Here is a 15,585-nt window from a genome sequence, read left to right on the forward strand (position 1 = left end):
GAGAGCTCCAACCCAGAGAGGTTAGTACAATAGATCAACCTTAAATGATCAATTTATAGGCTTAATATCCTGTAATTAAATGTGTTTGAGATCACTCACCGTCTCTGCAAACACAGACAGCTTCCCCTCTGCGAACTTGTTGAACTCCTTCGAATCAGTAGAGAGGCCGAACCACACTCGCAGGCGTAGCTGCGCTGGGAGCTTGAAGTTAGATTGGGCGTTCTGTGGATACTGCACAAACACACAGGGATCGGTTTGTCTCATGTTACATACATACATATATCAGGCAATCTCACTGGAGATGATGTCTGTAGGATTCTACAGTTAAAAAACAAACATTGCATTGTTCTCAGTACAGCTAGTTGGCAAAAGTGGCCACAGTGTGGAGTAGAGATTAGGGCTCTGGACTCCTGAGCAGTGGATCATGGGTTCAATCCCAGGTGGGGGACACTGCTCTTGTACCCTTGAGAAAGGTACTGTACCTAGATTGCTCTTGTTAAATAAAAAGGGTTAGTTTTATCAAGCCCTCAGGTGCTATCCATCTATTCGAATCCTACTTTTCAAGGAGCAGTATCAGTCGTTTCTTCTCAGCTATGTCATAGTACACATAACACAAACCCCATTTGTCTCCTTACTTGAAACAACCCATTCCCATTGAAAGCTTTCTCTGAAGCAATTTTCTAGAGGAGGAAATATTCCATATGCCACCTATTATGGCTAGGATGGGGGATACATTTTTAGAGACTTTAAGAGCTCTCTGGTATGCCCAAAATCAGAGCAGCTTGCTGAATTTTTTACATGAATAAAAAAGGCTTACAATTAGGACCTTGCGTTTTCTGTAATGTGCTGTTATCAATTTTAATTCAACAGCTATGCACTAGATGTCCTTGCAGCCTACAAAGTTATAGTTATTTAATTCAAATTGCCCTAAGAATAATTAGAACAATAAAAACTAATTCGAATTAGAAAGAATGGTAATTGAAGAAATGTATGCATTCAAAGGACTAAATGGAGTAAAAAACATCAAAATAAAAAAGCATTTAATTGAGCTAACGCACGCACCTGTTGTTTTTTATGGGTATAATTTATTTTGCACATCTTGTAATTTATCTTTATATCACACTCAAAAATCAACAATAAATGGACATTTATAATTTATCCCCCCCCCCAAAAGAAAAGAAAAACGAAAAGTTGACTCCAGTAAAACATAAGGGAAAGAAAGTTATGATTTTATTTTCATTTTGACAGAGGTGTTTTCATGGCTGTCATGCAGCTTTATTTTAGTTGCTGCACTTAACTGTTTGACAAGGTGAGTGACATCCTAGTAGCTTTAAAAATAAAAATAAAAACATTGTTACCTTCTTTGGATATGGAGTAACGTACTATGGCCAACCTTTTGTGATAAGTAGAGCATGTTTTGGGTAGTATCTCTTTGTTTGGCTCTGTGTAGACTGGATGAATAGTATTTACTTTTGATTTAGACATGGGAGAGGTAAATATTATTGTTGTAAAGGCTTATGTTTTTTATGAGATACTTATCTCGTAAAAAAAAACACATTTTGTTTTTGTTTTAATCTTTTGATTTACACCAATACGCTTCCGTAATTGAATACCTCAGGACTGAAAATAATATTAGCCAATACAGTTAATCTGCACTCTGTGAATCACATCCATGGCACTGTGTTGTGAAATCTTTAAATGCATTTGAAGTTTGTTTTAATATTGTGACTGGATTTGTTTCAGATAATGCCAGTTACATGCTCAAGAAATTAAATTCTTAAAGGTTTATTGCCAAATTCAATGCATTTGACTTGTAATGCCCATATTTGTGGTTCCAACCAAAACTGTGGTATTGGTATTCTGCTGTTAAATATAATTCCACATACTTACCTTTTTACACAGGTTTCTTGGAAAAAGAAATGCACATTTCACTGAACACTTCAGTGTTAAAGGACATATTGAAATTGCTTACAGATGTGCAGAAGCTTAAAATTACTTTGCATTAGAGCTGAATTAATATTTCCCAATTCAACATGAAAGGCTAAAAGATGTTTGTTAGTTGTTACCAATTCTGCAGATGCTGAAAGAAGTGTTTCCGCTTAAGGATAAGTTTTTAAAGAACAACGTCAAGCTCTGACTAGAACTACAGAGGAAGGCAGCGGAAGTCCCCTTGGCCTGCGCCTACCTTCATGAATATGCTCTGCAGCTCGCCACAGTTTTTACCACACTGGGTCCTGGAGTAGATGACTTCGTGTGCAGGGATGCGGTAGTATGCGAGTCTCCTGTCTCCCTGTAACATCCAGATCACGATGTCTGGGAGGCTGTTCTGAGGCTGGGAGAGAAACGGATTAAGAGAGAGAGACAGATGATTATATGTGATGTATGGTTGAATATATTCTGTACTATGCTTTGTCAACACTACTAATGATAGTCCTGCAAGTAAACACAGGAAGGAAAGGAGGAAGGGAGAAAGAGGATTATAGAGTCAGAGACAAAAGCAATGAAGTCAAAGAGCCACCTATTTTGGCCCAATCATCATTCAGACCAGGCCCCCATTTACTGCTGTGTTCTGCACTTCTTTCGCTCTGCCCTTTTGCTGCCTTACCTCCTCAGCCAAGGATCGCAGTCTCAGCAACCAGTCCTCAGCCTGCTCCAGCACAGCGCTCAGCTCAGTGGAGGTGCCGTCTCTGAGACTGAGGGCAGCCTGCTTGATCTGGCTGAGGTTGGTCTGGCGCAGGTGGTATTTGGCCTTGTCCAGGGGGGTTGCACAAGGCCAGCTCTGCAAGTCAGGAAGAGTCTGGCTGCACAACACAGTACAGTGAAAGACGAAGAGTGAGAGAGGCCTGGGCTCCGGGGCAGGATGCTGAGACACATATGCAAACTATATTGCCACTCATTGTAACCTTCCACCATGCTTTTTCACTTGTACTGTGTTTATCAGTTCCTCCTGTCAATATGTACCTGTTACTTGTAAAATGTGCATTATAACATATAAAAGTATAGGACCAGATTCATCAAAACACTGACCTACCTCCTAACTGAAAATTACAACCCAGTAATTGATTAATTTAATACGAGAGTACAACTTGCAAGGGCAAAGAAAATTGTTATGATTAAAGAGATCAATTTTATTATCACACCTACCTGCAGTCACTGGCAAGATCTTCCAAGAGGCTAGCCACCTTGACGTCCACTGCTTCGATTGAGGTGCCAGACTTCAGGTCCAGTTGAACCTGCTCCAGATTGTGTTTCTATCACAATGGGGAAAACACACAGTTAGGAGGGTCAGGGAGGTGGGACAGAAAGCAGAGTGATCCTCGCAGCTTATTGTCTATGGATCCCATTGGATAATTGACAGCCAGCCTGGGAGTTCTCATTCAAACTTTCAAACTGTTGCCACTGGCTGTGGTGATCTCCCCATTTCCCCCTATGCATTTTGTTCATAGTTCTCTAGCCAGTTGCATAAAACAAGTCTCCCCCTTAGCTTTCCCCTTGTGTGATCTTTTAGTTTAAGGGTAGCACAAGACTCTGAATTCAATTTGCCGATTAATGGAAAAACAGCTTATTTTTATTCTTCGGTTGTTCAGTAAGGTGTTTAATTAGACAGGCCTTGTCCATTCTGAGTGAATGGTAACCACACAACGCCCCACTTCACAAACACAAGAGAAAGGTACAGTCAACTCATATGGACTAAAAGTCAGAACACATGGACTGTGGCCCTGGGAGTGGGGGTTGACTAGTCAGGTTGATTAATCCTGATCTACAGGGGGGCTTTCAGACACTCACCAGGCGTTCCACTATGTGCAGCATTATGTTAAGGGCGTCGATCCGGGGCATGATGTCCTCCCACTCTGAGGAGAGCACCACCACAGGCTTCACATTCCCCCAGGGCAGGAAATAATAATGACACCCTGCAAAAAGTGGTTTGTTACAAATGGTACAGCAAAAAAAAAAAAAAAAAGTAGACAAACAAACAAATAAAAAAATAAAAAAATAAAGCATTCTATAGAAAGCTGATGTCTTGTTTAATATAATTTAAAATAATAAAGCACATTTTGGGGGCCCTGTGTAAGCTGAGGTTAGTCATAGGTGAACTATTTGACATGTTTTGTTTCGGTTTTCTTCTCTTAATATATATTCTTTCTCTGAAGCAGTACTTCACCCACTTTTAATGTGTTACAATGTTGTTTTTCTGTGCTCTTGTGTCTGATTTGTGAATACAGACAGACAAAGCACAGCTCTAGTTCCCCCCCGAGGATCTCACCATCGAAGACGGCTCGGCTGTATTGGGTAGTGGAGGCCAGCGGCAGGCAGGTGTTGTCGAACTTGTTGCCATAGTTCCCGATGCTGACCTCGAACTGGATGGCGTCGTCCACGTCCTGCAGCAAGGTGGCCGAGTAGAACGCAGCACACAGGCAGTACTTCCGCTTCCGCATGAACTTCTGGAAAGACACCCGACAAGACAAAGGCTTAGGGTCGCCCGTCAAACTATACTGAGTGCTTCGACAGAACAACAATGCAGGGCAATTATATATTGAGCAATTTTAATACATGTTTTGTAGGCAGCTATTTTAAAGCAATGAGTTAAGATTGATATTTGTGAAAGTCTGATGCAGTGTTAGTAAATTATAGAAGTTGGTTTCTTGTTATAATTTTATTTAAAAGATGCAGATTGAAAATGCATGAAATATAGTCGTACAATTAGGATGTGTTGAAACATTTGTAAGTGAAACATGATGGCATCAACCGCTTTAAAGGAGACATCAGTCTGGGCTCACCTCCACCACCAGCAGGTCATCAGGGGGAATGTCCTCCACCTTGTGCTCCACATGCTCCACCAGCTGTGTCTTGAGCTCCAGGAGGACACGGCCACGGTACGCCACCCCTTCCCCCTGCAACCACGACAACACATGACACACACAGACACATGCAGGTACACACGCATGCACCAGCACACACACTGTTCTGATAGTGTTTGATACACTGTCATTTGCACTTGTGAATCTATTAGATTAGGTGGTAACTTGTCAAAGAATCACATGGAGATCTAGAGGGGAGCAAGATGGTATAAGCAGAGAAAAAAGTAAAATACAATAATAAAAAGAGAAAATGATGGGTTCAGTTACTCCACGCAAATAAGACCAATGACTGAGTAAGAACCAGAAACAACAGGGGGCAACCTGAGGACAACAGCTGAGAAAACTTGCATTTGAATATACTACTAGGAAAGTATACACCCGTGCCATGCTCCTGCACGTGCGGGCCACAATCCAGCTGCAGTCCTGCACTAGACCTGAGCAGTTTAGATTAGTTCAGTTCAATTAATCATTTATTTGCTTGACTATTTAAAGACTCCGGCAGAATGGAAATCAGAAGCATGTTGGCGCACAAGGACCGGACTTGAAGAAAACTGGCATACACTTTATGTTCATGATTTTTTAGCATATTGTTTATAAACCCTGCAAGGGGAAAAAATGGGTAGCACTTAACCTAGCCATAAATAAATCACATGCCTATCATTTCCTTCACCTGATCTAATATCTGCAGTTACCTTGCCGAAGTTGAGATCCTCGTAGGGGTCAGAGAATGTGGTGAACTCGCGGGGACTGCCGTACAGGTTGACATAGCAGGGACCGAAGGTGGGGAGGAACCCCAGGCTGTCATCCACTGTGAAGGAGGGAAGACTACTAATGAGTTACTGAGAACGCCTTCGTTTACCAACATTTCCTGAACCCTACCCAACACTCTGAACCCAGGCAACACAGTCTCACCTTGCCCAGTCCATGGACTGAGTACTGCCTGTGTCATCTGCTAGACACAGTGCTGTCTGTCTTTGACTGAATACTGGCCATATTCATTCATTGCCCTGATACTGTGCACCCAATCCATCTTTGACTTGATACACTAACACAAAAGTGCCTGAACCATCTCCCTCCCACAGCATACACACTGATTACTGTCCTTGTCACAAAATAGAAACTGGACTTGGACCTAGAGACTAACCACTGTGTCTGACACTAATTACAAATCCTCCACCCCAAACTCTCTGCTTTGTTTGAGTTTCTATCTAGAAAACCACTAGATAATGGTATTTCAAATTCTGAACCCCTTCCATGTCAATAGATTTTACTATTGTCCATAAAAATTAGACATGCTTAAAATTTTAAATGTTTACACTCATATTCAACTATTCTGTTCTTGATTTTTTTTTGTATGCGTGTTGGCTCTTTCATTGCCTGTTGTAAAAGCTGTCTCTTTGCACAAGGGAGCTATGCTTCTACAATTGTTAGAGTTATTGTATATATTTCCTGGCTATTTACCTATTGATAGAAAACTGAAAACCTTGGATTTCCTGGGTTAAAAAATAATAATTTTAAAAAAATGAGCACAGACCAACATCTGAACATCTACTGTGCCATCTATTGCAGCTAAATAAAATGACGTGGATGAACACAATTCAATATGCAGGAATAGAATATCAGCATTGACACAATAAATGCTTTAGTTGTTTGACTGCATGTTAAATAAAAATAAACACATACATTGTATTACTCCAATCCTATGTAAAGCATTAACCCAGATCCACTGAGACTACTTACCGGCTGAATCAATCAATTCCATGCTAATGTTTTGTTCACATAGAGAGAAGCATTAAGATGTTGTGAAAGTTCAGTTATTTTACTGCCTTGTGTAAATGAGGACAGGTTGCATATTTTACCTGCCTCTAAAAATTGACAGTAAAGTTTGAGTTGCTGTGGTTTATGTATGATTGCACTGAAATAATTTCTTAGTTCTAGTTTGTTTCACAGTATCCAGTAACACGGGCTCTTTATAATATAGATAGATCTTTATAATACTCTGGTAGAAAGGTAGAGCATAAGACACCTTAGCACAAGACAGGGTCCAGAATAAACTCTGAAATGAAATAGCACCTCTTCACAGCATTTGATATGATGTAAGGTACATAGACGGCATTTCCTTTTGTCAGACAGAGAGAGTTCCTGTGGAAATTCTCAAGGTTCAATAATAGCATCATTAGTGATATCACAAAGGAAAGGAGTGATATACCAGACGTACAGCGGTTTGTGAAGGTCTTCGGTGGTAAGTCATCTGAAGCACAGAGAGATGGATATATGTTAGGAGAGAGTTAGCAAAAAAAAAAAGGTGGAGATTTCACAGTACACGGGTTTAATGAGACAGCTGCACCAGGAGTCATGGACACACATCTCCAGTGCCGTTTGAGCACGTTGAACTAGGTTTGTTGTTCCATGGTTTGGGAATATGGAAAGTGAATATTCTTTATGGAGCCTTTTGCTGACCTGTCCTTTCTTTCAGACAAATCAAATATGACAATGATGTGTGTCTGACAGGGATGAAAGTGTTCTGCAAGGGGTCAACAAGCTTCCTGCAATGTGCAGATATCTGGATTGAGGAAACTCAAATGCACATGATGCTGTACACAAACTACCTGGATAATATAGGAAGAATGTTCTAAAACCATGGATCCACAAATCCAGTTAAGTATGCAAACACTGCTGCCTTTGGAAATGACTGAATGTACAAATTCCTGGTCCACACAGGCTGTTACAGAACAGACAGAACCCCTTCTCATAGCTGTGTGGTGACAACCTTCTCCCTGATTACACAATATTGACTTGCTGATGTTAAAGAAATCTGCAAAGAAGCAATCTGGAGCTCTGAGGCCAGGGCTCCCTCGCCAAAGTAACTGTAATAAAATCTGTCCAGCATTCATCTTGTTTACTCAACAAGCCAGTCTGCACTTCTCTCATTGAATCTGGTCAAAATGCTGTTTCCTGTGGTCATGTGTCTTGGGTGGCTGGAACCTCCCCAGTGCAGAGGTAGGTATTCTTCCTCATCCTAAAACATTTCTAACATTGAAGGGGATTTGGTATCTTTATTAAGTTAAAGTTGTCTGTGAATATCTGTTTTGTTGTACTTTTTGTTAAAGAAGGACACTGCAGAGGAGTTCTGTCAATCTAGTTGCATGAATTAAATATTAAATAAAATTAAATATCTAAGAGGTCATTAGGGTGTAATCAGGTAGATACAGGCATCGAACCACACAACTGCTCAAAAATGTTTTCATCAGAATACATTCATTGTTTGGAAGAATTAAAATAAACTGCTTTGAATGTATTAAATGAATTGATAGATTGTTGAAAATGTATTAGGCAAGAAACGACACAAACAAAGAAAGTGATCTGCATGCAAGAAATGATGTGTTAACAGTCATAGAAGCCAATATACTCAAATCCCAAGATAGAGCACATGTTCAAACAAGTAGTGTCCAAGGTGAGCAATCATCCTTTAAGATTAATATTAAAGTAATGATTTGAGGTCAAATGCATATATTTGCAGAGCATAATGGTTACATCTATTATTCTGATATTTGAGTCTGAGAACAATCCTTGACAGAAAAAATATGAATGGTTAATGTCAAAACAAAGAAATGGCTGTATTGAGAACAAATATAGAGTAATATGTGTGCATGTGGGATCTGTGAAACTCCTGGGATAGAGAGTAGAATGGCATGTAGTGTAAGAGAACATGGCTACATATGAGGAGGTCAAGAGAAAACCACCCAGTAGTCACTGACATGCACCTGTAAAGACAATCCATCCCCATACCAACACAAACCACACCTGGTTCACCACCGGCCTGTGTACAATGTCAGGATGCAACAGCCCCAGCAATTACTAGAACATTTGTTGCAGAATGGATAGTAAAAGGAGATAGGGCTATTCAAAAACACAGGTTAAGTATAAATAAGAATGTATAGGCATCCAATTAATAATAAGCATGTTGACTGAGCTATCCATGGCAATATGTTTTCACAAGATGCTATTTTTTGGGGAAAACCCTTTCTGTACATCCTCCTGTATTACCTTTGCAATAGCTGGCCTTCCCACATTTATACATCAAGGTGGTGGAAAACCTTGGCAAGCTAAGGACAATGCAGTGTATCTCACAGTGATATTCTCCAAGCAAGTCAGGACACACCGTAAAGAAAGTAGGATTGTATGGGACATTAAGGGAAGTCTTTGTCCCTGACACAAAATGGGATCTAGACAATCCAAAAGAGACTGAGACTGAGATTGTCAATATATTAAAATTGCTTTAAATGTTGACATGTGTTAATTCTGTATTATAAGCTTGTAAAATATAATTGGATTGAAGTTCTTGTTTAACACACATCATATATAATGAACAACCAACATTGATAGAGTATATCATTTGTGGTTTTAATGATGCAAAGCGTGACAGGTCTATACATAGCAACAAACAAACACCTAAAAATGGCATAATAGCAAGAGCATTCATGATATAGTTCTATTTGCCTGTTATAATAAGTATTTCTCACAAAACTGGAGATGAACTATGTAATTAAAGAGCTAAATAACACTTTAAACTGTGAATGCAAAGACTGGTTTATCTAAAAAGAAAAATCCTGCTGATAATTAAGTAATTATGAAAGAAGTAATAATAACACAGATACATTCAATAAATCCCACAAAGCCTCATCACTCAGACAAGATCATTCCTGTCGATATATGATGTTCCTACATGGAAATACGGGTTAACCACTAGGTAATGTGTTTTGCCTCTTTTTGGGTCGTGAAAATAACCCAAGTAAGGTGACACATTTTTAAAGCATGTGTGTGCAGTGAATACACACAACTCCAGCCAATTAAAATGGTATCCAAAGGATGAGGAGATCTACTATGAACCACACGGTTGAGGGTAGTAACTAGAAAGTCCCTGTTAACTTTGTTTTTGTTTAATGATGTCATAGAGTACTTCAGGAACTAGGTCATACAACATAGTATCCAATCTACACACACCAACAGAAGAAATTAGCTTGTCCTTTTTTGTCACAGTCAGTGGTTACTTTAGTTATTTTTTGCAGACATGATGTACCAAGGCGTGGAGACAAAAAACAAACATGTGGATGCCTGCAGTTGTTGAATTACACTTCATAACTTTTCGAAGGTAAAAAGACCACAAAATGACAGATCTGGCTTCCCTTAGCCCGGCCACCACCAGTGTGAATCACACCTGTTACAGTCATCAAAGCAAGATATCCATAAACTGAAGATGAAGTTCTACATCCCACGTGTTCAACTGTAATAGCAGCCGTTGCCAGAAGCATTGGTGGCAGTGACAGGAAGTTATATATTGTTATATGCATAGCTCAACCTAACTGATAGGTATAAGATTTTTAGGTGTGTTTCTTTGTAGTTTTACCGAATAAAAATAACAGATGAGGGGAAGTCAAATATTAGACCTTCCAGTCCAGTCTAATGAAGGTCTTTGGTACAGCCAGCTATAGAGTAATATAAACAGGATCATTTCCAATTTCTAAGAACTATAATCAATTGGATTGTCTCTGTAATATTCAAGCCACTGTCACTGTTTCTAAGGTGTTATAGCCTTATGCATCTAATACAGTTGCTGTCATTTGCATTTGAGTCCTCTCACCCTCTCCCACCAAGCAGTGCCCAGCATCTCTAAAACATTTTGGTTAGTCACCCAGCTGTAGTACTCCCTATGTTAATCAGTAGACCATGCCCAACACCACTGCTGCACCACACCACACCCACACAGCACAGTCTCAGTTCTGCCTACCTTCAACTTCCCCGCCTGGCGCAGAGATCTTGGACATGCAAAGGTGCATCGTGCCAATCATATCATTGTGGCTCGCTCGGTCCCTGGACAAAACAAAGAGGAAGATACACATCCATGCTGTTAATAAATATGAATAAGCTAGACATTACAAAAAAATGGTTAAGAACATTTTGGTTTGAAATAAGTTTATTTTTTGTGCCACTTTTGTATTTTGTATTTGGCATAAAATGTAACTGATTAATTGTTGAGAAAAAAATATGAGATACTTATTTTAGTGCATTCTACACAATATATGCTATACACTAAATGTTGGTATGAACGAAATATAGAGAAAGGTGTGCAAACATTGGCCATGATGCTATTGTTTGAAACAACATAGTAACCATATACACATATATTTAATATGCAAATTAAATATGTGCTGAGAAAATTGTATTTATGTGTGTGTGTGTATGGGCTCATAGTGTATGAGCTCATTGTGGTGACGTCAATGTACAAATCCCCCGCATATAAAAATATTGAACAGGCCTGATTGCCTATAATTATGGTTAGCTTGGCTGCAAGAGGAGATCTCTATGACTCTGAAACAGGGGTGATTGTTGGGGCACGTTTGGCAGGCGCGTCAGTGACCAAGACAGCTCAAAAAGAAGCTGATGTTTCACGTGCAACGGTGTCTAAGGTGATGTCGGCATCCAGAGGAAAGATATCATCAGCAAAGGGCAACAGTAGGTGGAAGTGCAGACTCCAGGATCTTTATATTAGCCCTGAGTGCTTAGTTCCAACAGCGAATGCTTCTGGTGGGTCCGTAATGTTGTGGGGCGCATTTTCCTGGCATGGTTTGTGTGACTCATTCCCTTAGAAGGCAAGGTCAATGCTAATCGCTACTTAATGGTATGGAGTTTTCATCTTCACCCCATGTTGCAGAAATGCTTTCCTTCCAGGGGGGTGTCTTCCAGGATAACAGTGCCCCCATCCTCAAAGCATATGGTGACCCAGTGAGTATAACAATGATGTTATCCATATGTCATGGCCTTCTTTGTCACCAGATCTAAACCCAATTCAACATTTATGGGATATTCTGGAACGATACTCAAGACCTTTTCCACCTCCATCAGCCAGGCACCAGTTGATTGACTTGCTCGTGGAAGAATGGTGGTGCATACCTCCTGCAGAATTCCAGACCCTGGTACTCCATGCCATGGTACATACAATCCGAACTGGCCGCGTTTGATGACCCAACACCCTATTAAGTGACTTCACATTGGTATTTCAATTTTTCATATATGGTATATATATAGGGATATAGAAACCTCCTTTACTAGCATTTTGTCAGGGTATTTGTTACATGTTAGTTTTCAGCTACTGCACATTTATTTTTTTGGCTTAGTTTTCATGTGTGTGTTATAAAATGTTTATCTGTAGGTTACATTTAAGGAAATAATACAACTTTGTAGGGGGAATTTTTAAATGGTATTGACTCACCAATCCAAGACTCGGATTCTCATCTTCTCACACATGGAGGGGAACTGTAAAGAACAAGGCGAGTGTTAGAGTTTGTCCCCTGCACATGAATTTTTATCTTATCAATCAAGGTCAAGAATGCACAGTCCCTGACCATCTTCTACTTCCAACTACTTTTTGTAATGATTTGAAAATATTTCTTGTGAAAATTTTCCCCCTGGGTCCACTAAGAAATAATAATAATAATAATAATAATAATAATAATAATAATAATAATAATAATAATAATAATAATAATAATAATAATAATACCCAATTATAACTACCTAATAATACCTAATTATAACTTACCTATAACTGCCAATACCACTAAACAGATGCTGCATTTATGGGCACCTACTTATATTATGTTGCTGTTTTTAATACTTTTATCCCTGAACTTGACAGGACTGAAATATTTACACTGTCAACGGCAGAAGCCTGGAATTGTCTCTTTCTAGAGACCAAACAGTTCTGTTCTTACCCGGATTGGGAGAGTGAGGCTCTGGTTCCACTGTGGGTTGGCATTTTTCTCCAGGATCTTACTGCAGATCTGCCAAGCAACCAACGAGAACATTAAGCACCTATAATATCAAACTGCCAAGAATAAATGTCTTGAACATCTATAAAGTATCTACAGGAAAACATGTAGACAACAAACATCAACAAATTCTCAGGAGCAATTCATGCTGCACATTATTGTTACAGTAAAATACCAAGGCAAGTCAATACCACTAATGAATGTACAGTGTGATATTAATTTTTTCTGGACAAACACTGTTTCTCAGCGTGCCAGTGCAGTGTAATCGAGTGGAGCTGAGCAGTCCTGTGCCGGCACGGTTACCGTCTTGCCAGCGAAGTGGACTTCCACCAGTGGGTCCACCAGGTTCTTCCGGTTGCTGTCAAAGCCAAAGATCTGCTTCATCCCATCAAGGAACGCATCATCCACTGCAGATGATGACACACAGAGGTACTGTCACACACAGACATACACCAAGGGATCCAATGCAATTGCACTTTAAATATGTTTAAGGTGTTAGCCACCCCTACTCAGCAATGCTCTACCATTAACCATCCAAGAACTCAGTTCAGACTCAACTGTTCATGTTCAATCACTTCCAAAATGTCCCCCTCAAAAGAATGGAAGGGCAGAATCAGGTGAGATTGATCGAATTACATTTGTTTAGGTGTGATTAGAAAATTGCAGGTTAAAGAAAAGAGCTGAATGCAGTCTCAGAAGTGATTGTAAATGCATTTAAACCTAAATGTGTGCAAGACTCCTTTGTTACACAGAGACATACGACATCCATATCAAAGACATGGGTGTGAGAGACAGAGTTCACACTAGAATACATATACTATGGTATTTTTTATTCTAAGGAAATGTAGGGTATAAAATCAGAGGCACTTCCCAATTCTGTCTTGTTTTTTTTTTAAGTTAATCACATTTATTAGACTTCTAATATGCATTTGAAGATAATAGCAATTATGAATTACTTGCGTTTTAAAACTGAAATTTCGCACATCAGAAATAAAAGAATCTCCATGTTATTAAAAGGATTTTGCAGAGTGCGATCTGATTTTTATGTCTAACTCTGGCCCTGCACTTACTCTGAGGCAGGTCCTCCGCTCTGTACACTCTCAGTGTGAAGTGCGCCCCTCTCAGCGTTAGCCCTGCTGGCCTCAGCAGATTCCCCTCAATGTCCTCTTTGTCCTCGACACCTTCCTTCTTGTCCAGCTGAAACACAGGTCAGGAGAGTCAATAAGTGGAACAACTTCAAATCAAACAACAACCAAATCATAACTTCAATCCACCAGTCAATCGCAATTGAAAACTAAAACACACTTGTCCAGCAATATTGTGTTCTTGAGTTATCTAACAAAATAATATATTTGTTCAAATCCCATTTGGCCGTTTAATATACTCACAATGTCAATTTGTTTCCATTAAACTATTCTTTATGATTAGTGAGGATGCATATCACAGTCATTCTGTTCAGAGAGCTGCATCCTTTTCCTCATCTATATATACTGTAAATATATCTTAAATATTAAACAATTAATACTTTATGTTTATATGTATCAGACCATAATTGATCTATACTTACTGGTGCCTCATCGCCAACCCCCAGCACAAAAAGGCTGACTTTTAGGTAACCCTTAGCCCCAGCTGAGATGTCTTCAGGGTCAGAGAGCAAGAGCCACTTCCGAAGAAAAGCATGCTCTGGCACACACAAATACAAGGAGATGAATGGTTAGCACTAGACATATACAGTCTACAATATGGTTAGGTTCCTATGAATGTCAAATTAATTATTTCTACACATTGTTTTCTAGAAGCTGAAAGGATAGATTGGTAGCATGTTTTAATATGGTAACACTACGAGCAGTCAACATACATTTCATAAATTGTGAATAACAGCATAAAAGAACAACAACAGTACTTTCATTATTGACTGTTATTCAAGTACCCTTATCATCATATTCACACATACTGTATATATGCTGTGAATAAGATGCAACTGCATTTCAAAACCTCAGCTTTCTGGATTAAGTTATTTAACATTAGAATGCTATTATTTTTGCTTTGGAAGAAGCGTAAAATCTGTGAATTAATGTATATAGGTTTCTAAATACATGATTAAATCATTTTTGAATAATCTATAAACTGTTAATTAACTGCTAATCATGCAACTATAATAAAGTGATCCTAAAATAGTTATAATTTTTTTGTATTATTTCTTCATTTTTTTCTTCTGTTTGGCTCTTGTCTCACCCTTCAAATCTCACTCTGTCTTCACCTTATAAGAAAAATAACATCTTAAAAATGTATCCTATTCCTCGTATAGGATCTTTGCTTGGATCTTAAATGTTTCTCTTTGACTGTTTCTTCCTGTCCCTTTACATAGTTAAAATACTTATTTGCGCTATATAGGCAAATTGCATTAGAAGAAACAGACTCACCAAATAGACCCAAAAATCACCATATCTACTCACTCACAAACACATACGTGGATTCAGACACTGTTTCCTGTATAACCTGAGTCACACCAACACTATCATTCTGCAGATAACATTAGTCCTTGCGAGCTATTGATTTTTATGGTTTTCAATACATTTAACCCTGCAGTCACTTAACTGCCCTAAGTGTTTTAATTAAGTGGTCAAACAAGAAAGATATTTAAAACGTGTAGGAGTGGACGCTGGGTTGTCTGGATGACCACAACTCAGAGAGAGAACCACGGCCACCAACAGACATGGAAATAATTACTTACTGGGTTCTGCATAGATTGTTCCCACATCAAGCTATTAAAAAAAGGAGAAAAAACTTACATCAGCAATTACAGTTTATTATTCATAAATCACACATATGAAACTAGCCAATCATAGAGCAGCATTTCCAAACATTCCAATACCTCTTATCTCTTACGTTATCAG

General features: G+C 39.0%; 1 protein-coding gene across 8 annotated transcripts in view; it reads right to left on the bottom strand.

Moving 5' to 3' along the window:
- Positions 1-15,585, bottom strand: part of dysf (dysferlin, limb girdle muscular dystrophy 2B (autosomal recessive)) — a 109,879-nt gene that overhangs the window by 61,194 nt on the left and 33,100 nt on the right. For 4 of the 8 annotated variants that reach the window (XM_066718334.1, XM_066718331.1, XM_066718337.1 and 1 more), the window contains exons 10-25: positions 15,423-15,453; positions 14,256-14,371; positions 13,759-13,885; positions 12,992-13,095; positions 12,632-12,700; positions 12,130-12,173; positions 10,648-10,730; positions 7,078-7,110; positions 5,552-5,667; positions 4,779-4,892; positions 4,265-4,442; positions 3,787-3,911; positions 3,145-3,251; positions 2,606-2,801; positions 2,186-2,332; positions 100-231 (exon numbers count right to left, since the gene is read on the bottom strand). In XM_066718334.1, the coding sequence (XP_066574431.1) occupies positions 100-231; positions 2,186-2,332; positions 2,606-2,801; positions 3,145-3,251; positions 3,787-3,911; positions 4,265-4,442; positions 4,779-4,892; positions 5,552-5,667; positions 7,078-7,110; positions 10,648-10,730; positions 12,130-12,173; positions 12,632-12,700; positions 12,992-13,095; positions 13,759-13,885; positions 14,256-14,371; positions 15,423-15,453 (1,722 nt within the window). The remainder of the gene's footprint in view (positions 1-99; positions 232-2,185; positions 2,333-2,605; positions 2,802-3,144; positions 3,252-3,786; positions 3,912-4,264; positions 4,443-4,778; positions 4,893-5,551; positions 5,668-7,077; positions 7,111-10,647; positions 10,731-12,129; positions 12,174-12,631; positions 12,701-12,991; positions 13,096-13,758; positions 13,886-14,255; positions 14,372-15,422; positions 15,454-15,585) is intronic. The other 4 variants (XM_066718338.1, XM_066718332.1, XM_066718339.1 and 1 more) reach the window with 1 other exon arrangement.

The sequence above is a fragment of the Amia ocellicauda genome, chromosome 12, assembly GCF_036373705.1.
Source record: "Amia ocellicauda isolate fAmiCal2 chromosome 12, fAmiCal2.hap1, whole genome shotgun sequence".
In the NCBI taxonomy this organism is placed as follows: Eukaryota; Metazoa; Chordata; class Actinopteri; order Amiiformes; family Amiidae; genus Amia; species Amia ocellicauda.